The sequence below is a fragment of the Mytilus californianus genome, unplaced genomic scaffold (assembly GCF_021869535.1).
Source record: "Mytilus californianus isolate M0D057914Y unplaced genomic scaffold, xbMytCali1.0.p SCAF_3, whole genome shotgun sequence".
NCBI classification, from domain to species: domain Eukaryota; kingdom Metazoa; phylum Mollusca; class Bivalvia; order Mytilida; family Mytilidae; genus Mytilus; species Mytilus californianus.
This window is the reverse complement of record NW_026262679.1, coordinates 123,832,732-123,855,971: the sequence shown is the minus strand read 5'-3', so window position 1 is coordinate 123,855,971 and position 23,240 is coordinate 123,832,732. Positions and strand designations below refer to the sequence as shown.

General features: G+C 31.6%; 1 protein-coding gene across 1 annotated transcript in view; it reads left to right on the top strand.

Moving 5' to 3' along the window:
- Window positions 1–22,995, top strand: part of LOC127733748 (uncharacterized) — a 161,745-nt gene extending 138,750 nt beyond the window's left edge. The window contains exons 136-153 of the mRNA XM_052243063.1: window positions 359–451; window positions 1,282–1,532; window positions 1,867–1,962; window positions 2,276–2,671; window positions 3,564–3,640; window positions 4,963–5,026; window positions 5,497–5,706; window positions 6,118–6,220; window positions 6,720–6,831; window positions 7,762–7,904; window positions 9,277–9,413; window positions 11,263–11,415; window positions 12,864–13,047; window positions 17,991–18,181; window positions 18,940–19,170; window positions 19,850–19,967; window positions 20,240–20,375; window positions 20,963–22,995. Of these exons, the coding sequence (XP_052099023.1) occupies window positions 359–451; window positions 1,282–1,532; window positions 1,867–1,962; window positions 2,276–2,671; window positions 3,564–3,640; window positions 4,963–5,026; window positions 5,497–5,706; window positions 6,118–6,220; window positions 6,720–6,831; window positions 7,762–7,904; window positions 9,277–9,413; window positions 11,263–11,415; window positions 12,864–13,047; window positions 17,991–18,181; window positions 18,940–19,170; window positions 19,850–19,967; window positions 20,240–20,375; window positions 20,963–21,173 (2,906 nt within the window). The 3' untranslated portion in view covers window positions 21,174–22,995. The remainder of the gene's footprint in view (window positions 1–358; window positions 452–1,281; window positions 1,533–1,866; window positions 1,963–2,275; window positions 2,672–3,563; window positions 3,641–4,962; window positions 5,027–5,496; window positions 5,707–6,117; window positions 6,221–6,719; window positions 6,832–7,761; window positions 7,905–9,276; window positions 9,414–11,262; window positions 11,416–12,863; window positions 13,048–17,990; window positions 18,182–18,939; window positions 19,171–19,849; window positions 19,968–20,239; window positions 20,376–20,962) is intronic.
- The last annotated feature ends 245 nt before the right edge of the window (window positions 22,996–23,240 follow it).

Sequence of the window (23,240 nt, the reverse complement as noted above, 5' to 3'; positions counted from 1 at the left end):
TTTATTATATTTTCTTAAAAAATTTCAAAACAAAATTATTCTGTAATTTTAAAAAAGATATTGGAATGTTAAAAGAAGTAAAAACCTATAACAAAAGATTCAGTGAATGTTTGAATAATTAATTTTTCTTGGAACACTTTTCCCATGAGAAGTATTTAAAATAAAAGACAACTTTTGTCTTGTGTTTTTAAAAGATTAAGCATTAAACTTAAATTTATGGCGTTAGACTTAATAGATATTAAAAGTTGTGATAGAATAAGTACAAACAACACACGTTTCTAAATTATTCATTCATGATATAGAATTAAAAACTGCAATTACATTTTTTTACTTATTTTTTCTGTTGTTGATACTACAGAATCACTGACGACAACAGAGAGTCCAACTACAACAGTTGTAGAAACAACAACCCCAGTCCTGACAACAGAGCAGACGACACAGGGATGTATAGGTTGGTATATAACTCTAAGCTGGACAAAACTAGTTTTCTCGTTTGAAATGTTTCACATTTTTCAAGTCAGGGCCTTATATAGCCAACAATACGGTATGGGTTTTTCTCATTGATGAAGGCCGTACAGTTCCCTATAATTGTTTACATCCACTTCATTTGAACTATGATGGATAGTTGTCTCATTGGCAATCATAGCACATCTCCTTATTTTTATAGTAATCAAACAATCTTTAATTCCATTTCTTTACTTCTTTTCAATCTCTTGTTGTTACAGATGCTACATAAAGTTGAAGTAAAATTTAAACCATTTCCAGATGCATAATTTTTAACACAGTAATCAGCATTATAGGTAGAAACAGTCTAAATAAATGTGATAAATTTCAATGGATCATGAATTTGTTTGCATGAAGCATTTTCAAGAAAAGTTTCAATATTTTTTTTGAGTGTATGATGTATGTCCATTACATTATTTTTGTAATGAATGAGATGAACAAATATTTGTAGTTTAAATAATAAAAATAAACCATGCGTTTTTATGTGTTATTTGTATAATGCTTTCAAAAGATAAAAATAAGATTTAAAATGGTTTGATCACCGTTTGTTTATACTAAGTAAAAAAAATGTACAGAGGACCCCATTATGTTATAAAAAACTTTGTATTTCAAAATATTTGGCTTCCTAAATCTGGACTGATAATTTAAGGGTCGAAACACCAAATCCAGTATTTTGAATGGTTGAATCTAAGTCTGAGTATTATAATCATACTTTCAAATTTATTATGACTGCAAGGCCAGATATGTTGGATATTATAATGTTTATATAAATTATAGGACAAAACAACAGTTATCCTGCGTTAACTAATAACCCAAGTCTGTCAAATTCGGTTAGCAGTGACAAATCATCTGTGATATACACATGTCAAGTCGTAACATCAACAGAAGTTGGAGCCATTCATAAAGTCAACTGGTATGTGGGAACAACACTCCTCAAAGAAACCACTGTGACTACTGGAAATGTTGTTACGTTAAATTCAAAAGATGATATGGATGCCAGTCAACGGGCCTCGGCTCTTAATGATGGGGTAAGTCTATGGATGATTGTTATTTTGGAAACATTTACTTTTTCTGAAGTTTTTGTTCACCGGATTTATTTTTAAAACTTAAAACGTGAAGTTTGATATTGAAAGGATGAATTTTTAAGCAATGTTTTGGCTATTAATTTTTTAACTCTTATCATGTACATAGACTAAATAAGCTATCACAACTAAAGAAAATCAAAATATTGTTACTTATTTTATTTTCTTAAATCAGTTCAAAGGAATAGAAAAAGATTATTAAGATTATAGTTTATGTGATTATGTTTTTTCATTAAAATATAAAGTGATATTACTCTAGAAACATTATTACTCTATTTAGGTATCTTGTGGAATGACATTAAGCAACCCTAATAGATGTGGTGATGGTATGAGTCCTGAGTTAAACTCCACTGCAGTCACACCATTCCAACAAACAGTAAGTTATGTTGTTTCATTGTGTATATCATACAAATAAAACATACTCTCAAAGACAAAACATACCATAGAATTTCTAATTTATTTTTTAGAAATATATTGTATAGAAAAAATACATTTCATTTTTTTATTCATTAACCTTTAGTTATTTACCTTAGGTTATTCAAAAGAGAAACACATAATTTTCAATTTACACCTTTAATGATAATTCTTAGTAGCCATTCCATGTTGTACCTTGAAATAATTTTTGAACACTTTTGTGTATGTTGGCAATAGAGTATGTTTGTAAGAATTAATTGATGGATTGTTTGTAGGTTGACATTCCTGACGAGATAACCTTGGTTGAAGGTGAAGCATCCACGGCGTTCCCTATCACTATTTCACAGAACTATGATCTGTACTGTACTCTTACCTATGGTAAATCATGTGATATCGAGATAGTAGCACATACAGTTGTTCCAGCCGTGAAGAAGAAATGTTTCGATGGTAATGACATTGATGCCATCGCTGTACAATCTGATTCTACAGACCCAACCACGGCAACCCCTGGTGTCAAATTCATTGGCAGTACGAAAACATATTCTCTAAAGCTTAAAGCAAGAATTGATAGAAAGAACTTCAAACTTCCATTAACAAGACAAGTGAAGATTGTACAGATTGATACGCCATCTGGTGACAGTCCAGTGGAAACGATAATTAAAACAGTTAATGTAAGTAAATTGTCTATAGAAAACATTAGTAAAAACAGTTAATGATATGGCAAATATATAATTTTCTAAATTCAAGTACATGTATTTTAAAAACTCAGTTTTCTCTCAAATTTCTTATGATTGATTTATTGATATTGATATACATGCAGGGAGCAGAAACTCTAGATAGACAGCTCATAATTTTCCATATCAAAGGTTTCCAGCTGACAACCTCCAAGAAGATTGCATGTATATCTGCCATCTTGAATGGGTAGCTGTGTTGTTTGAGTGATGGAAATGCCCTTCTTTAATTTTAGAAAAAATGCAGGATGTTAAAGTAAACACAGATTTATCCTCTATGTGTCTGAGTGATGGAAGTGCCCTTCTTTAATTTTAGAAAAAAAAGAGGATGTTAAAGTACTGTATATATGTTCTTATTTTCGCGATGTATTTATTTTCGCGAATTATTTGAATATATTAAGTCCGTTATTTATGTTTGTTATTCTTGGAAATAACACAAAATTAGATACACACGAATTTGTCGGCAATACCAAATTTGGGAATATAAGTACACACAGAAAAAAGTACATATACAGTAAACACAGATTTATCCTCTATAAGAGAATTTTGGTGTCCTTTAATAAACTCTTTGTTTGAAGATATTATAACAGATTTCTGTCCATAAAATTATATAACTGATTGTAAGCTTCATAATACTTGCAATATCATAGCATTGAGAATTGGGTTAAAACTAATACTGTCCATATTCAAAGGTTTGTCTTTTCACTATACCGTTTGCTAAAATGTTTTACCTATCTGCAGTTTTAATTAACCTCTACAAATTGATCATTTTAGCTCATTGCTGTTGTTAATATAAAGAGTTTGAAAAAATGTTGTTTTATTTGCCATGTAGGTGACCTTGAATGACACATATTCTACAGCACAATGTCAAGCTACCGGTGATCCTCATATTAAGACTTTTGATGGCACGTGAGTACCTACATATAATTAGACAGTTATAGTTATCATTGATATTGGCATATTTATAAATTCTTTGTTTATAAATCTTTGAATTGTTCAAAATACTAAGGATTTTCTACCCAAGGAATAGATTACCTTAGCTGTATTTGGCAAAACCTTTTAGAATTTAAGGTCCTCAATGCTCTTCAGCTTCTTTCTTTATTTGACCTCCAACTTTTAGCCGTAGCGGAGGGGGTATTAAGTTGTACCCTTGTCCGTCCCGTCCGTCGTGTACGTCCTCAAAATTGGTTTCCATTCTCTAACTTTAGTTTCCTCAACCAAATGTTATAAAACTTATACACAATGCTTATTACCACAAAACACAGATCAAGTTCGAAATTGGGTGGCGTCACTTTTACCATTCATGAGTTATGCCCCTTTATAAAAGTAAAAATTGCAGAATTTTTCGTTTCTGTTTTCTAACTTTAGTTTGCCTCAACCAAATGTTATGAAACTTTTACACAATGCTTATTACCACAAAATACAGATCTAGTTTGAAATAGGGTGGTGTCACTTTTACCGTTCTTGAGTTATGCCCCTTTATAAATGGAAAAATTGATAAATCTGTGGTTTCCGTTCTCTAACTTTAGTTTGCCTCAACCAAATGTTATTGAACAATGAGAGCACTGAAACATGCAAGCAATTTCTAATGACAACATGTAGAAATATATGTCATTAACTTTAAAAGAAAAGAAAATGTCAATAATTAGTACATTGACTCATGCATATTTACAAGCGGGGGCATCTGTAGCCCATAGACACATTCTCCATTTATTTGATTCAAGGGTCCCTGGTGAGTCTTTTTCAGAGGAAATGCACATTTGACGTTCAAAAGTTTAAACCTGGAATCTTTGATGAGTATTTGTTATATAAACTGTTGATAAAGAAAATCAAACAAGCCACTTAACCTATACATAATGTATACTTATAATTGTTGAATATATAATTCAGTTGTAATGAGTTATCTCCCTTATATCAGAATAATTCTCAAATTGAAGTTACTTAACATCACAAATACATTATATGAATGTATGATATGTAGGGTATATAAGTTTAATATCTTTGATCATCATTACCATCAGCAGAGACCAGATATTAAGTACTACCAACAGATTTTATGTACTAATGTTATGCACCCTGAATCTTACATGTATAACTAAGACCATGTTGTAAGCATTATACTTTAGTTGTTTGTGTGTTTATAAACTAAAGATTTGAAGTGTTATCTTGTCTTATATCTTTCCTTATTTATATTTTTACTTGATAATCAAAGATATTTTTTTCCTTGTCAGATACTATGATGCATTGTTTACTGGAGAGATGATTATGTACAGAAATAAAGATTTTCAAGTTGAGGTAAGCAATTTATTGAAGCTGACTTTCCTTGATTTTGTGCAAAATGTGCAGTTTTGTGCTGATCAAATAATCTGTTTAGAGTTACTACTGTAGGATAATTCAGGAGGCAACAGGGAAGCCACCTTTTTTTTTGTTTGGTCTGGTAGATTGTTTTGTTTGTTTTTTTTTTTTGTTTTATTTTTTTTTTGCTATTATTTTAATACAAACTATATTAAAAAATTCCCATGATATAATTTAAAAATCAATTCAGTTTTAATCTTTAACATATTATACATTTTATGAACATTACCTGCAACTTTTGTTGAAATTATCAAAAAGGGTTTTGCATCTTTCCTTGTAGGAAATATTTTAATATTTTTCTTTAATAAAGATTTTGTTACTGAAATTACATTATTAGAATATATATTAATTACATTACAATTTTCATCTTAATTTTATTGACTGACTGAAATTTTTCTTTCTTTCTAAAGGTACGAGCGTACTTTAGTCAGTGTCAACAAGGAAGCTGTATCTGTGGAGTAGCATGTCGGGCTGGTGATGATGTCTTTAAACTTGACAAATGTCCACTGGCAGGTCAAACACTTGACGCCTACCCTATTGTCAATACTGCATTCACTCGTGGTAACTCATTTACACCAATGTTCAAGGAATACCAAGAGTTAAATGGAGAGAGATTCCAGGTAATGAGACATAAAATCATTATTACTCTTTTTATTGATCTTTCTTATTGGTTAAGGTACAGTAAAAAGTTATTTGATAAAACAACATTGGCTAAGGTACAGTAAAAAACATTTTATGAAATGACAACCATCCATGCATGACCTTTTTAGGTAAAGGACTTTAATCACCCTTCATGGTTTGATTACAGATATAAATCTGTTGCCTTCATTGGCATTGTGACACATAAAACAAAAGAATCTTTAGTATATTTGTTTACTGGATGCAGATCCAATTCCACTGACTTTTAGATGATATATAGTTCCTTAGAATCAGTGCTATTTCATGGAAACTGTTATAAAATACTCTTATTTCTAATTCATGTGTTATAAATATAATTCTTATTACAAGAGAGCTAACTCTTTTACTTGTAGATACTTTTACCAACTGGAACACGAGTAACTGTGAGAAACGATCATAATGAATTCATGAATCTTTACATACAGCCTTCAGCTCAGGATAGAAACAAAACTGAAGGTACGATAATAATAGTTTTATAAATATATATTTACCTTGACCTCTATTTTCAATGTTCATAAACCATATCATATAAGTTATCGGATCAGTTATAGTCAGTAAAGTAGACAAGACCTTTGGGCATGTTTGCCTTTATGAACCTTAGATACAGTCCTGAGTTTTGGACATCAATAGGATAAAGTGTATAGTTATAGTAGTCTTATATCAGTATCTATATAGAACAGGAAGCATTATAGTAATGTTAGTAATACGGATCATAATATAACAGAAGGTTATTGACCTGCACCGGTCATCTCTTGACATAAACAGAATACATATGATAAGATAAGTGGACAAATCTATTCACATTTTTAGAAGGTACCTTAATCTGAAAACAAGAAACTAAGTCAGGTATGATGAAGTGTAATAACCATATAAAAGTGAGTTGACCTTGATGCAAATACTCACATATTTTATCAGTCATTACTCTGCCTAGAGTGACTTAATTTTATTTTTGCAGGAATGTGTGGATCCTATAGTGGAACCAAAGACCAGGATCTAGTAGATATTAACGGTGTTACTCATACTTTACCTACTGATAAAAGCCCTGATGATTTCAGCAAGAGTTGGAGGTATGATTTTAGAATTAATATGACAAAAAGGATGCATATATATATATATAGGTTCCAGATCTGTGGCGTTTAGTGTTACCCCTGTCTGTCCATTCGTCCCAAAATTGGTTTCTGTTCTTTGACTTTAGTTTGCCTCAATCAAATGTTATGAAACTTATACACAATGTTTATTACCACAAAACTTAGATCAAGTTTGAATTTTGGTTGCGTCATTTTTACCATTCTCAGGTTAAGCCCATTTATAACGTTATATGCAAGTGGGTGCATCATCTGTGTCCAATGGACACATTCTCCATTTATTTAGAATCCAAATCTATGGCAAATTTTCTAGTTTCCTAATCTATGGCAGATTGTAGTGTACAAATCAATGGCAGATTAATATGAATGCTGCACCCTTCGCAATGTTCAAAGGTTATCAAAAAGCAGGTAGTAAGTAAAAGTCAGTGTAAGAAAAAGGGATTACCGGTAGGAGTATGACAACAGGAGCATAATCCATAACCATTTGTGAACTGGACATTCCATAATGGTCAACCAAATCGTGATGACGAGCATAATATTTCCTAAGTGAGGAAGTAATATACACTGAAACAAATTTTAGGAGTGAAATGATGTTAAAATATTATTTTTGCTTGTTATTAGCAATGTCACGAAAATAAATGGAATTTGGATACATTGTCATATATGCCCCTAATAATTAACTTTACATAGGTTGATAAATGACATGGTTGAACAATCGGTTCTTACTATGACTTAATACATTGTGACATTGGAATGTACAGAAAAGTCACGAATTTGAAAGTCGCCTATAGAACTCAGATTTTATTTTCTGTCCTTGGAAGTATTTTTCATGTTCTAAATTCTTAACTAGGACATATTCTTTTTATGTAAATCTGGTATGAACATCCTATTACATATATATTTCGTTTGCAGAGTTGACCCGGCTATTTCTATATATGATGGATACCAAGGAACCGTAAACATGCCAACACCTGTTTATTGTGTAAGCTTTGATGATGGAAGCACGACCTGTGATTACTTCAAAGATATTGACCTCTGTACAGTACATAAGAATGGTAAGTACTTCTTCCTTAGAATCGTTAGCCTTGGTAACTTCACTATTCTCCTCATACCAAATTGACAAATCGACTTACAAAATCTTATATAACACTAGTCACTGGTAGTTAAATCAGTTATTGAAGTGTTTATATTAGAACTGAAAATTGGAAATCAATCCGTGAAGTAGTATTTATGAAGTGTATGATTATGTTCAGAGTGACCAATTATTTCATGCTGTTCTAAAGGTATCCTTACACCAATTGTATATGATTGTAGGTCACTTACTATGTGAGAAAAAGAAATCAAAGTTAATCTTGATGTATCAATGGGGTATATATATATATCGGTCAGAGTGACTGACTTTTCAGGAATCAATCTGTGTAAGAAATGTTTGGGTCAGAACCTTTGAATGCCTTGAAGGATGTGCATGCTACTTGACCAATATTATTGTTGCTCATTACAAGAGGGTGTGTCGTGAATAAGGTTGGAATGTCTGCCTACTAGGTATAAAGCTCTTTACTTCCCAAATTTCAAATTTACAATGTCATTTCCTTCACAGATCTATTGAATGCCTCTGATGTCTAATATAATTGTTGACCACAACAAGGGGGAATGAACATGGTTGAAATGTCTGTCTGCAAAGTCAAGGATATTTCTTTGTATACTGTGTACATATAAAAATAAAAAAAGATGTGGTATGATTGCCAATGAGACAACTGTCCACCAGAGACTGTGTACATATAAAAATAAAAAAAGATGTGGTATGATTGCCAATGAGACAACTGTCCACCAGAGACCAAATGACATAGAAGCTAACAACTATAGGTCACCATACGGCATTCAACAATGAGTAAAACCCAAACCGTGCATTCATTTATTTTCATGGGTACCATTTTTCGTGGATTAAGGAAAACTTGCATTTTTATGGATATTTGATTTCGTGGTTTTGCCCAAGTCTGCATACATTCCTGTAGAAAATTTGTAATTTGTAGAACATTTAAATTTGTGGTACCCAGGAAATCCACAAAAATTGGTATCCAACGAATAATAATGAATCCAAAGTATTAAGTATGAGCTGCATTTAAAGTCAGATCGAATATAGTTCACTGAAACATAGGTCATTGTAAAATACTTTTTATTGGATTCTCCTTGTATTCTCCCATGTACATATTTAAACCAAGTTTTTTCATCTCCCATTAATATATATAGATGCATATTTTCTTTTTCTAAAACACCCTTAATTTTGTTTAACAAGTTATCTTCTTCATGGTCTGTAAAAAAAGAAAGAAAAAAAAAGAAAAAAAAAAAGTAAAATGACTGTAAAGAAAAAAACATGACAAAACAAAAAGAATATATTATGGTAATTGATGTATTTCTTCATTAATTAAGGTGTCGATAAAACCCAGGATCTACTAGAAGAAGAACAAGACAGAATTGTGGAGCAGCAAGCTACTGTTTTAAGGAGGAGGAAGAGAGATACGACTTCAAATACATTTACTTATGATCCTGACTTTAACAATGTTCCAGTAAGTGTTTTTACTTTAATGGATAGTCTGAGATTTCTTGATCATTGGATTTTTTGTTACTGTTATCTTTTATTTTCTACCAAAAATGTTGAGGTCATAAAATTCAAGAGATCAGCATGATTGCCATTGAGACAACTTTTCACCAAAGACTTAACTTATCGGTTTGCTTTATGTGATTGTTTGTGTTTTATAGAATAGATTTGATTCAGTTTGGACAACAAGTTTCAAACTGGTGTTCATACCAAGCCAGAGACAATACTTTTTAATGAAGGAAAAACTGACACATTGGAATTTTAGAATAATTATAAGCAGGATTCTCAATTACACCTATACTGTGGATTCTTTCATTACCACATATAACAGCTTTCATGGTTTGGTTAAAAGTTACAATTTCATTTGCAGACCTTTTAAAAACAAATGCAGCTTGCATTCTAGAGGAACAAAAAGTGACCTTTTCTTTTATAATGATGTCTGTCAGAGAACAATTATTTTTCAGTATGCATGTATTTTAAGTTAAAAACTCAAGTTTGTGGTTAAAATGGTTGGTGGGTTTGGTGATAAACAAATCCATAAAAATTAGTGTTGATCAACTTTCAATAGTTCCATGGTGTAACATTTTAGGCATAATTTTTGGCTTCCAAGTAATCTTTTTACACTTTCTATAATCAGTGGTACTCATTATTGACTTGATTTTGATGTATATCGATGGTAGAAAAGTAAAATTTACCCGGATTTTTTTCAAATCAGCACAAAAAAGGTTCAAAATGCCTTTTTATATATTTTATTTTAATATAGAACCAATTATTTTGACATCAATTTTATAGTTTAAACATAAAGGCTATAATTTACATTTTAATTTTGTTGAACTATACAGTAATTCTCCTTGTAACATTATCATGTGTGTTAAGATCATGAGTTAATTTATGACCGTAAAAATAATAACATAATGAAATTTTCACGTCGCAGAATTTTTCTACGGGACCATCGCAAGAAATTTTAGCGGAATGAAATAAACAAATAAATTGTGGAATTTTTAACACTGAGTTACCAAAAATACAAACATTTACAGATATTGACACAAAGCTTGCAACGATTATAAGCTCTTAAGTGATGTTTATTATAACAAATAATGATTTTGAAGGAAAACATTTATGAAGGTTAAACAAGTATACTTTTACAAGTCATTACTCTTTTTTTAATAGTCTAATTTCATGTAGAATTAATTTAGGGATATTTGACATATCTGTATTATTCATCAAAATTCTTTTTTAATAACTTAATATTGTTCAGAATTTTAGATATATATATATATTAATATTAAGAGTCTATCCTGAATTGATGTAAATTATATGGCCTTCCAAATACTGTTTCGATCCCTAACATCACTTAAGAGACATTAATTGTCGAAATCCAGATATGGTGTACAAATTATTTGCACTTTATTTTTTGCGCTATACCATCTTTTTGCAAGTTTATTGTTTTCTGTTTGGTATAAAAATTAATAATTAAGATCCATGTAACATCTGGTGATCAATCTATTTGGCAATCGCCAATGGCAGTCAGCAGGGTTTAAGAACGTCCGTTGTTTGACCTGTTAGTCAAATGCGTTTTGTTAAAATATACTTTTCACTTTTTGGTCTTTTGGAAAATGTTGTTTGTGCTGTATTTAGACCCCTCTACCAAGAAATTTGTTTTACATGCATACGCATAAAAATTGCGGTTTTTATCCAACGCAATCATAGGTTTGAACGTTATTTTCAATTTAGACTTGTTTATAAATATATATATATATATATATATGTATATCTGTATTGTTATTTAAGATTTCTTTACTTTTTTTTTACAACAGATTGTTATTACTTGGCCTACAAGTTCTGGCATTACTGAGTCTCAAGCAAGAACATACTGTCAGGGAGCTGTTCAGTCTTCAGCAGGAACTAACTGTGCTAATATTGTTGGAAATACCACACCAGATGTTGAGTCATGTGTTAATGATGTTGCGGTTAGTGTATATACAGAAAAATGAGTATTTCATTTTATCAAAATATATTGGTTTGTTGTCAAGGTAACTTCTGATGGACACATTTAAGTGTATGAAAATATTAAAATTAACAAAACTGTTCGCTTCACTTTAAGCTGTGTTATGACACTACCTAGGGTCAGTTACAAAAGCTTAATGTCACACCTGATACATATATTGTGCCTAGGCCACATCTTTACAGCCTGCTATTGTATTTTGTATATAGATCCAAGTCATACTAACAGCAGTTGACCATTGCCTAAAGGATTTAATAAAACATGTCAAACTCCGATAATGTGTAATTCTAATGCAATTATTTTGTATCAATGGTTCTGATTGGATGACAGTAAGCGTACAATTCTCTATCTCCTTGTCTGTAACTAAGGAAGCCGACATTTTGAATTGCAGAATGTATTGACATGTAATTTCTACAATAATAAGCAAAAAACTCACATGTTGCACCTTTTACATTCTGAAGCGGTCAAGAAGCCAGAAATGCCCGGTGTTTACGTTTGATGCCAGAAGCATACCTATGATGTCACCTAGTTTAGGGGCCAAAGAAGATAACATCTTTTCGCGGAATTTTCTTTAATGAAAATTTTACACTGAAATAATGATTGAAATTGAATTATGTACTTGTTTTGCATTTGAATAGAGATAACTGTGTAGTATTTGAAGCTTTGCGGATGTCCATCGGTAGTTTTACTGTCGCAAATACCCATTTACCTGTCTCCGCTATGCGCCGCCAGGTAAACCAAATTGCCACAGTAAAACTACCGATGGACGTCCGCAAAGCTTCAAATACAATACAGTTATCTCTTAAATGATATTTGATACTGAATTTCATAAATGAATATGAAAATAAGAAGAAATGGTATGATTGCCTCTAAGACAGCTTTCCACCAGAGACCAAATAGCATAGCTGTAAGCAACATTAAGTCACTGTATGTCCTTCAACAATGAGCAAAACCCATACTGAATGCTATAAAAGGCCCCAGGATGACAAAATATGAAACAATTCAAATAAAAAAACCTGATTTATATTCAAAACAATAAATGGAAAAAAAATAATAAACAGCAATCAAAGACAACCACTGAATTACCTGCAACTGACTTGGGAAAGGCACATACAAAATGGTGAGCTAAACATGTGAACACTCAAGCCTACCCATAACACGGGGAAGTGGTGTAACAGCACAACATAAGAACAAACTGTAAAAGTCAGTTGAAAAAGGCTTGACTAATCAGATGAACACAAATAACAAAAACATCTTAATAAAAGACTTGACAAAAACAACTTGTACCATGGTCAATGTGGTCAGTTGATACATGTCAAAGTTTGTGATTAGGTCTATTTAAGGGGAACCACTGAAGTAATTAATTTCTAACAAAATATTATATTATTTATTATGTATTTTATATGATTTTAGTTAACAGATAGTATGGTCTGGGTTGATGCTGTTATCCAGAGTATACAGGAACAGTGTTATACAACAGTGACCACTGATGAGAACCAATGGTTGGATACAGGCTCAGGAACACCAACTATACCAACAAACATTGATGATAATATCTGTCTGAATGACTGTAATAATGCAGGAACATGTTCTCAGGGTAAGTGTAACAAGGTGTTACTCAGGTGTAAGTGTAACAAGGTGTTACTCAGGTGTAAGTGTAACAAGGTGTTACTCAGGTGTAAGTGTTATCAGATACCACCATGAAGTAAGTGTAACAAGGTGTTACTCAAGTGTAAGTGTTATCAGATACCACCATGAAGTAAGTGTAAACAATTCTACCCTTCAGTAAGCATTACCAGGTGCTACCCAGGTGTGAGAGTTACCAGGTGTCATTGGGGTACAAGAGTGTCCAGGTGCTTCCCACATGTGATTGTCATCTGTTGCTAACCAGGTATGAGTGTTTACAAGTGCTACTTAGGTATGAGCAAGGTCTGGAACCTATCATATTTCCGAAGGCCAATGATCAGAATTGAATTTGGAATTTAGGTCATAAAAAAAAATGATCAGAATTGAATTTGGAATTTAGGTCATAATAAAAAAAATGGTCAGAAATAACTTGGGTTATTTTATTGAGGTCAAGTTTTTTTAATAGCAATTTTTTGTTCACAAATGTAAAAAATGTTATAATGTAATTTTGGTTTAATATATATTTGTTTGTTAGTTAGACTTTTCAAGTATCAAAGTTTGTCTGAATGACTGTAGTTGTTTGGTTGAATTGATACTCACACATTTTCTCAAAGTCTTCATCTGAGCTGTGCCTGGTACAAATTATAAAAATGGGAATTTTTCCATACATATTTTTTATTTCCCTGTAATTCTATCACACAAAAAAAAGAATTAGTATGTTTTTATGAAAGAGTTTATACATACATGTGACAGAGATGTCAAGTCACAACTGGAGATTTGAAAATTATCAGCTGGAGTTTGGGCTTCATAACTGGAGAGGGGCCTCTGTGGCCGAGTGGTCTAAGAAGTTACTACTGTAATCACTAGCCAGTCAACACTGAGGTTGGATTTTGGGTACAGTTGTGCAGCTGGGATTTGAAAAAACACCCCCCATTCATATATTGAATAATTGTGAAATCCCTACCTATACATATATTTCACAGCAAAATCATAACCCATTGATATATTTATCAGCTCAAAACTTGTGTCAATAAGTTTCAGCAGGTGTGGAAATTTGAATAACAAAGAGTTTGGGAAATTCAGTGAAGATCGTTGTACAACAAACTGAAAAATTATGACCCATTGATATATCACAATTGGTCAATTACTACCTATTGATATATTTCCTCGGTAAAATTGCACCCCATTGATATATTTGACGTATCAAGAAAGGGGGGGCCTCGGTGGCCGAGTGGTCTAAGTAGTTATTACTGTAATCACTAGCCAGTCAACACTGAGGTTGTGAGTTCGAACCCCGCTCGTGCGGGTGCACTCGACTCCAATCTTAATTGACTAGGATTGTCAGTTTTCCTATCGAAGGTGGGTGGTTTTCTCCGGGCACTCCGGCTTCCTCCACCAATAAAAACTGGCCGCCACGAAATAGCCCAAAAGCGGTGTTTAAAAGTGGCATTAAAACACCAAAAATCAAAAATCAAAATCAAGAAAGGGACCCATTCCAGCGGCACATATGTATATACCTTCATATAGGAAGAGACCCCCCGTGGTTCGAACCCACGCTTGTGCGGGTGCACTCGACTCCAATCTTGATTGACTAGGATTGTCAGTTTTCCTATCGAAGGTCGGTGGTTTTCTCTAGGCACTCCGGCTTCCTCCACCAATAAAAACTGGCCGCCACGAAATAGCCCAAAAGCGGTGTTTAAAAGTGGCATTAAAACACCAAAAATCAAAAATCAAAATCAAGAAAGGGACCCATTCCAGCGGCACATATGTATATACCTTCATATAGGAAGAGACCCCCCGTGGTTCGAACCCACGCTTGTGCGGGTGCACTCGACTCCAATCTTGATTGACTAGGATTGTCAGTTTTCCTATCGAAGGTCGGTGGTTTTCTCTAGGCACTCCGGCTTCCTCCACCAATAAAAACTGGCTGCCATGAAATAGCCCAAAAGCGGTGCTGAAAAGTGGCATCAAAACACCAAAAATCAAATCAAATCAAATCATAACTGGAGATTTTTTATCGACATTTTAATCGATGTTTTCATTGTTCATTCTGATGATAAAGCTACATATTTCCCTTTTTTTAGATGACAGTATTACTATTAATGTATTCTCTCAACAAGATAAATGTTGATCTCAATTTTGTCTTTGTCATGTTAAAAATTGCTTTGCACTCCTTTTATCATACTGAAGAAGAAACTAGTTTTCCAGCATCTATTCATAAATCAGTAATAGAAATTTAATAAATAAACAACAAGATGATTTATGTGCACTTGGTAAATTTCACTATTTTGTTACCTAGTGAAATATTTTATAACACATACTATTCTTCTCATTTTTCTTGGAGTGTTTCTTAGTTTATTTATTGGTTAATGTTTCATTATTCTCAATAGCTTGAAATGAAATAGCCAGATTCAGCATCATCAAACAATTTGAAGTAAGGAAATGTCTCAATTTCAATATAAGCATTGAAATATTATTTTCTAATTTGTCCTAAGAAATTTAAAATCATCAATTGTCCTAAGAAATTTAAAATCATCAATTGTCCTAAGAAATTTAAAATCATTAAATTACCATCCTTATATGATTCTTTGTTCAATTTGTATTTCATTTATATTTTTTTACAAATTTACATTATTTTAAGGGGAGTAACTTAAACCATGGTAAAACAAGGGAAGTAACTCAAAATTTATATCAAGTGTGTTTAAATACACAGAGAATTTATTACATAATAGCAGTTAGCCTGAGGTAAAAGAAGTTCATTATTAGTATGTTTGACAACGTAGCTGTCAATTGAAGCCATATAATTATACAAGTTCTTTGATTTATAGGTAAAAATTACCTTCATCAGTGGCACTAAAACGTTTTTCGGGTTGACATCAATGGTAATAAAAAAATGGAGACTGACAAGTTTTTGGGGTTTGAAATTTAGAAAATAAAACCTGGAAGATCTGAAGTACTAATGGGAGGGATGGAAGAAGGCTTAAAAATCAGGAGTTTTTGACTCCCGGCGGAAGAATCACATGTCTGTTTATAGCATATTGTAGATGTATTTTAACCAATCTGAATTTATTAAGTATAATGTCAGTGAATGCACACTACCATATAGTGGGTTATTTTCGCGGGGTGTTTATTTTCGCTTATTTTGGCGGATAAACGAAAATCGCGAAAATAAATTCCGCGAAAATTTATGCATACGTTGGGTAGTTTCGAAGTTGACATGGTTAAAGGATTTTGTAAATGACCTATTTTTTCTTGTCAGCAGGTCAATAACGGTATATGTTAGTTTTAACAAGATAAATGTCAAAGGGCATTGTACATAAATGTATTTTATAAAATCACTGTCAGGTGTGTATACCCTTATTAGTAAGTGTCAATTAGAATAAGAGTGTAAGGTACTCTTATCAGGTAATTACCCTTATTAATTAGTGTCAAACTATATAAGAGTTGTAAACACTCATGATAATTTTGTAACCTAATTAGTAAGTACATCAAAGGTCCGGTCAATTTCGTAACTAATCAATCGTAAAATTTACAATACGTTTGAATACCTGTAACAAATATCTAAGTTAGCGGTATTCTAATGATTAACTGTATCAGAATCTAATCAATAAATAAGAGGTCATTCCGGTAAAAAAAAATCAATAAACCATAACAATAGACACTTGTTTGTCAAGTTTTAAAACTTTTTAACTGCAACAATTTCAGTATCCACCAAAATATTTAATTGGGATTTAAGAATCCACCAAAATAAAAACCTCCAAAATTTTTCGTATACTTAGTTGCCCTTTAATCGTGAAATTTTACACCCGCGAAAATAACCCGCTATACGGTATGTACAAAAACCATTTTAACCATATAATGTAATCAAACATAATTGTCTGTTGTGAGGTACCATAAAATGAAAACATAAGTAATGATTATGTCACGAAAACAATAGTCACTAGAACAAAGATTGTCTAAAAGTCTAAATTATATCTTGTTAAGGATGTACTAAGGTGAGGTTTTGGAATAAGTTTCAAATGATCGGACTCCTTTATGTTTTTCCATACGATACAAGGTAAAATATTTTGCCCCATAACACCTATTTATATTTTAACATAAGACTTAATAGCTCATAAAAGGTCATTTGACAAAATTTAAGCAGATTCCTGATTTTCTCTTTTTTGATTTGAGACCCAAATAATACCAATGCAAACATAAGGTAAAAATCCGGATCAGCCTTTTCCCGACATATTATATGAATCAAATATCTCGAAAAGGAGCTCCATGACCTATCAATATTTTTAGCTTATTTTTATCCTTAACTAATACTCTTCCAGCTTAAAGTATCAATTTTGAATTCTTGATTTATTTAATTTTACCTTAGATCACCTAAGTACATCCTTAAGGAAGATTTAGATGGATGATGCAAACTTACTAAGGCCGGTTTACAAGGAGAGAGTAGTTATTGATATAAATGATTGACACACTTCAGGTAAATGTGATTGATTGATTGTTAGTGTTAAATGTCACTTCAGCATTATTAGGTATCTCGTGGCACCTGGTTTTTATTGGTTGAGGAAGCCAGAGAACCATGACACTGGGCAGGAAAATGGCAATCCTAAGTCAATAAAGATTGTAGTCGTAAGCACCTGCCACGTGCGGGGTTCGAACTCACAATCTCAGTGTTGACAGGCTAGTGATTGCTGTCGATTGTAGTCGTAAGCACCTGCCACGTGCGGGGTTCGAACTCACAATCTCAGTGTTGACAGGCTAGTGATTGCTGTCGATTGTAGTTGTAAGCACCTGCCACGTGCGGGGTTCGAACTCGCAATCTCAGTGTTGACAGGCTACTGATTGCTGTATCAGATGAATGTAGTTGTAAACATAACAGATTTGAACCAGACTTATATATGAATTATTGATATATTTCAGGTGAATGTAATTGTAACGCTAACAGATTTGGACCAGACTGCAGTGTGAAAAATACAGACAAACCAATAGTCCTAGCATCATATAGTAATAATGTGTGTGATCTGTCTAAACTCAACTGTACACAGATACAAGTCTATGGGGCCAAATTTATCAATGGTACAGACTTAACATGTCATCTCACAGAAGTTACAGTAAGCAAAAATTACGGTTTCCTCTTGTGTAATTTTTGAGTTGTTGGGTTACTGTCTCATTGAGGTTTACCCGAAATCTATTAACCTTTAGGTATCCTTGGGTTGCTGTCTCACATATGTACATCCCACACCTACTGTTTTCATATATATCATTTATATATCCTCTAGAAATGTTTTAATATACAGTACATTTTAGCAAGGTTAAGTACTTTATAATATTTCAGATGTTCTTGTCTAAAACATGATTATTTTACTCTAAATTCATGAATTTTTGTGATGATTTTATTATAGCGAAAAATTTTGACAACTTTTCAGTCACAAAAAGAATAACTTACAATCTAAAGGAGTAAGTTCAGTTCCATATTTGGCCAAATATTAAGCCCATTGCTTCCAGATAAATATGTTTCAAGTTGATATGTAAGAAAATGAATTAAATTTTTTTTGTCAAACTTTTATATGTGTTGACATTCAAAACCCATATTGGCCAAAATAGAGATTTTAATGAAATTTTACAAAATCTTCTGGATTTAAAAAAAAAAAAACAACATAAGTAACATAAAGCACAGGCATTGACAAACTAAATATTCAAGTCAGATATGTAAGTTGTAACAAACATAATGTTTAAAGATCATTTTTGTGCACCTATATGCAGTATGATATATATTGATAGGTATGCACCTTTCCTATAGGTAAACCTTTCATATTGAAGGATCAAGTTTTAAGGTTTAATCTGGATCTTATTATTAAAACTATTTTAGGTTGGAACTAATGGAATAACAAGCACATTAGCAACAGAGAAAGTGAAAGCTATATACAAAAGTATAGCACATGTGGTATGTCCAAATCCTAACAAGAAAACTGTGACTGTGGCTCTCAGTAATGATGGTACTAACCCAAGTGGCCAGCAGTCCATTTATGTGGCCTATACATCAAGTTGTTACACATGTACAGAAGATGCTACCACTGCTATAGCCACATGTACTACAAATGTAAGTAATGCAACACATGTGTTATACAATTAAAAGTTTAATCATTACATAATCAGTGACTCCATGAAGAAGTGATGGTAGCACTTTTTTATGTTAAAAGTTATATCTGTACAATAAATTAAAACAACATTGTAGATTTAAAGCATTGATGTTATATTTTTTACACATTGGAACTATTTTTCAAGTGTTGGTAAATGATTTTATACATGGCTCAGCATGTTGGTTTTAGATAAATCAATATATGGTTAAATTATCTAGCTAAATAAAGCAGTTTTGAGGTGTTGTGATTATTAGCTAATTCACTATGAAGTTGTGTAATTGGTAGCTTAAACCATTGCCAACAGCACCATAATGGACCTTGTGGATGAGGGGAGGAGTGTTATAACAAGACAGACTGAAAAATGTGGGAGACAATTTCTCATTCCGTCTACTAATTAATGAGTTACAATATTTCTCCACTCTTGATAATTGCATTTTTTATATTGGATTTTTTAATTTAATTATCTTGTTTTGTGAAATATATTAACTCATTCTCAATAGAGGGAGAACTATATATAAATTACATATACAGACAAATGAAATATTAGAAATCCTTTTTTGTGGTACATTTTATTTTGATGCAAGCTTATCTATAAATTGACAATATGACCAGAATTATGAATGTAATATATATTTGTAGCTGGCTAGTTCCTGTTTGATTGGGTCTGTATGTTACCTTAAAGATACCAAATCTCCTAATGATCCTTGTATGGCCTGTAGACCCAGTATAGCAACAGATAGCTGGTCCAAAGTTACAGGTACTTGTACTATTTTGATACCCTTATATACACCTTTTAACTCAAATTTCAAAATTAATTATGTGATTGTTATTTGTTGCATTTTAGTTAGTATTGATTTTATTTTGAAAAGATCCTTACTTCCCCAAATCATCTTTGAAATAATCTGCAAACATGAATAATGGTTTATTGCCAGTATTTAAAGTTTTCAACGTTCAAATTAGAAATATACACACTGAAAGATAAAAACAATGTCTACAGTCAACAATTACTTATTTCCAATTGTTTTATAGGTTCTGGCTGTGAAGATAAACCACCAAATGAAGATGGTTCAGAAATGAATGCTGTGACAATTATTGCAGTATCTGTCACCATAGCAGTTCTTATACTTATAGGAATTATAGTGGCTGGTATCTGTGTATATCGTAGGTAAGTCAGCATAGCAGATGTTATACCTATAGGAATTATAATGTGATAATATTGATCTGTCCAAGTTAAACACGGTACTGTGGATTTATTTATTTTCGTGGATACCAATTTTGTGTATTGAGGACAACTTGTGTTTTTGTGGCTATTTGAAAGCGTGGATTTGCTGAAGTCTGCATAAAAGCTTTTAGAAATTTGTGCTTCGTTAAACATTTTAATAGATTGTAGACCTATACCAACAAAATCCACGAAAAATTGGTATATCACGAAAAATAATGAAACTGCAGTATATGAAACCTAAACAGAATAACATCTGTTTTGGGCAAAGTCCATATGATATGGCTTTTTCAATATCAATGTATCAAACTTAGATGCCAATAACAGGTATCATACTGATACTGAACACACAGTGAGATAACTTCATGGAAATTTGCAAATAGAAATATTACATTTTTAAATTGGTGCTAGGTCAACTGAAAAGCTCAGGATCACACATCATATATTAAATATCGAAATAGATAATTAGTTAATACATTTTTACCAAGAATATATTTGATTGGAAGTAATGTATTCTGTGTTTTATTTTCCAGGACCAGATTAAGAAAAGAAAAACTTGAAAGTGCTGGAAATTCTGAAATAGAATACAGATCTAAAAATCCAAATGCAATGGTGCCATATTTTCCTCCCGGTCAGGAATGGACTTATGCCTATGATCATCCGACAAACTCTAGTGTATATCGACCACAAAGAATAGCTTTCTATGATAATAGAGCAGCATTAGATGATTATTTTGAAGACTAAACTGTTTATACATGTCTTCCTTACATTACATGAGACTACCCTTTATTAAACTTTTAATGTTATTGAATGCTCAAAATATACAATCATAGAAAGATTCATTAAATAAGCTTATACAAGTCTTTATTTTTTATTACTAAAATGAATTGGTGCAATCCTAATGTTTCATATATTTGGATGAATATTAGGGCATTTGTTTTTAATGTAGAAATTTTAGCAATATGTTTGTCGGTAAAAATATTGTGAATATAGCTTGAATTTATGAAGTTATTATTTTTTAAATTTTTACTCTTTTTAGAATTATATGTTTATACAAGATGCATTTTATATACATTTTGTCAGATGAAGATATCGTTTAAAAAGTCATTCCATAAGTTGGTTTTGTTTTGAAATATATATATATATTTATAAATGTTCAGCCTCTTTTATTCTACAGTGTAACCCATATCATCTTGAAAGTTTTTTCTCTATGAAATTATATGTACTTTCAATAAATAAGGATAAAGAAATTTGCCTGTACATTCAAGTTTCATCAACTGAAAAAGATTTGTTAAATAGCATAATACTACATATCTCTATATGACATGTCCTCACAATTGAAATAGTCTGTCAGTTTTATGGTCCTTTCAATGGAAGGTATATGTGTTAGATGATGCCTAAGCAAACAGAAGCATATTTATAAGTTTGAATGTCCCTTTGGTATCTTTTGCCTCTCTTTTATGTGAAGTCCAAATAAAATATCTAGAAGAAGGTTACAATAAATGTCTCAATTTCCTTATTTTCAAATCATCAAATATTTCATATTGTACTGATGGTAAATTGTTATCAAAACAAACAGCATTCCATTTCTTAACATTTTTTACTTTTGTACTAGTTTAAAATTTAAGGTTACTCTTAGTTTCAAAATACCAAAATCATTGAAGTAGGGACAATAAATAAATTTTTGGAAACATACTTTCAACAAGTATCAGATTAAATGGTCAGTATTTATGTAAATAGAAAGATATATATGAATATAAAGCATAGAAATTTTGGAATGTTCAAAATGAATAATTAAGTACCTTAGGTACTGTGTTAATGCCATATTTACTTCTGTTTCTACCTGTATGTATTTTTAGACAAAATAATTACTTTAGCATTTTACATTTATTTTGGGCATTTTAACCACTATGAAATTTTTATATCATTTGCTATCTCCAAATATCACAATAATTTGATCTTCTATTTTGTATGGTTACTTTGGTAAATTACTCTCAGACACATTCAAGTATGTTGGTTTATCATAAAAACATTCACATTTAGAAACTACATCAACAAATTATTGTATATTTGGTTCCATTTAAGTTATGTTACAAATATTCCTTTAAAATTGTAAAAAAGCTATCACTTTATTCACAAACAAAAATGCATTTTAATTTTATGAGTTCAAAAATTCACCACAACTTAAATAAGATCCCATAGACACACCATGTCTTTAAACAGAGTTTAAACAGGAAAACTGACGATAAGTGTGCTGAAAAAAACATGTTTCATAATCATAAACATTCTAATGTTTATTTTTGTGACACTGTATTGTACAAATGAAGTTGTAAAAATCAATTTTCTGTAATTGAATAATACAATTATTCACAACACAATTTTTTAGATAAGGAAAGTAGCCTTATTTGTCAGATACAGAAGTTGTTGGTAAAATATATAAATGTCAAGAATTGCTCAACACAAGGGATAATTAACCTTTATGTTTTTGTTATTCGTATTATACTGTTCCAAAGTTGTTTATATAATGTAATTTAAAATTTTATAATAAAACATATTTTTGCAATAATATGTTTGTTTTTTTAACAAGTTGTAATAAAAAAAGGAGAAAGACACAAAACACAACATAGAAAACTAAAGACTGAGCAACATTAACCCCACCAAAACCAGGGGTGATCTTAGGTGTTTCAAGAGGGTAAGCAAATCCTGCTCCACATATGGCACCCATCAAGTTGCTCATGTAAGAACAAACCTGGTAGATCATATTCAAGGAAAAAAGATCTGTTTTGTGGATTGTGGTTACAACAATTTGGA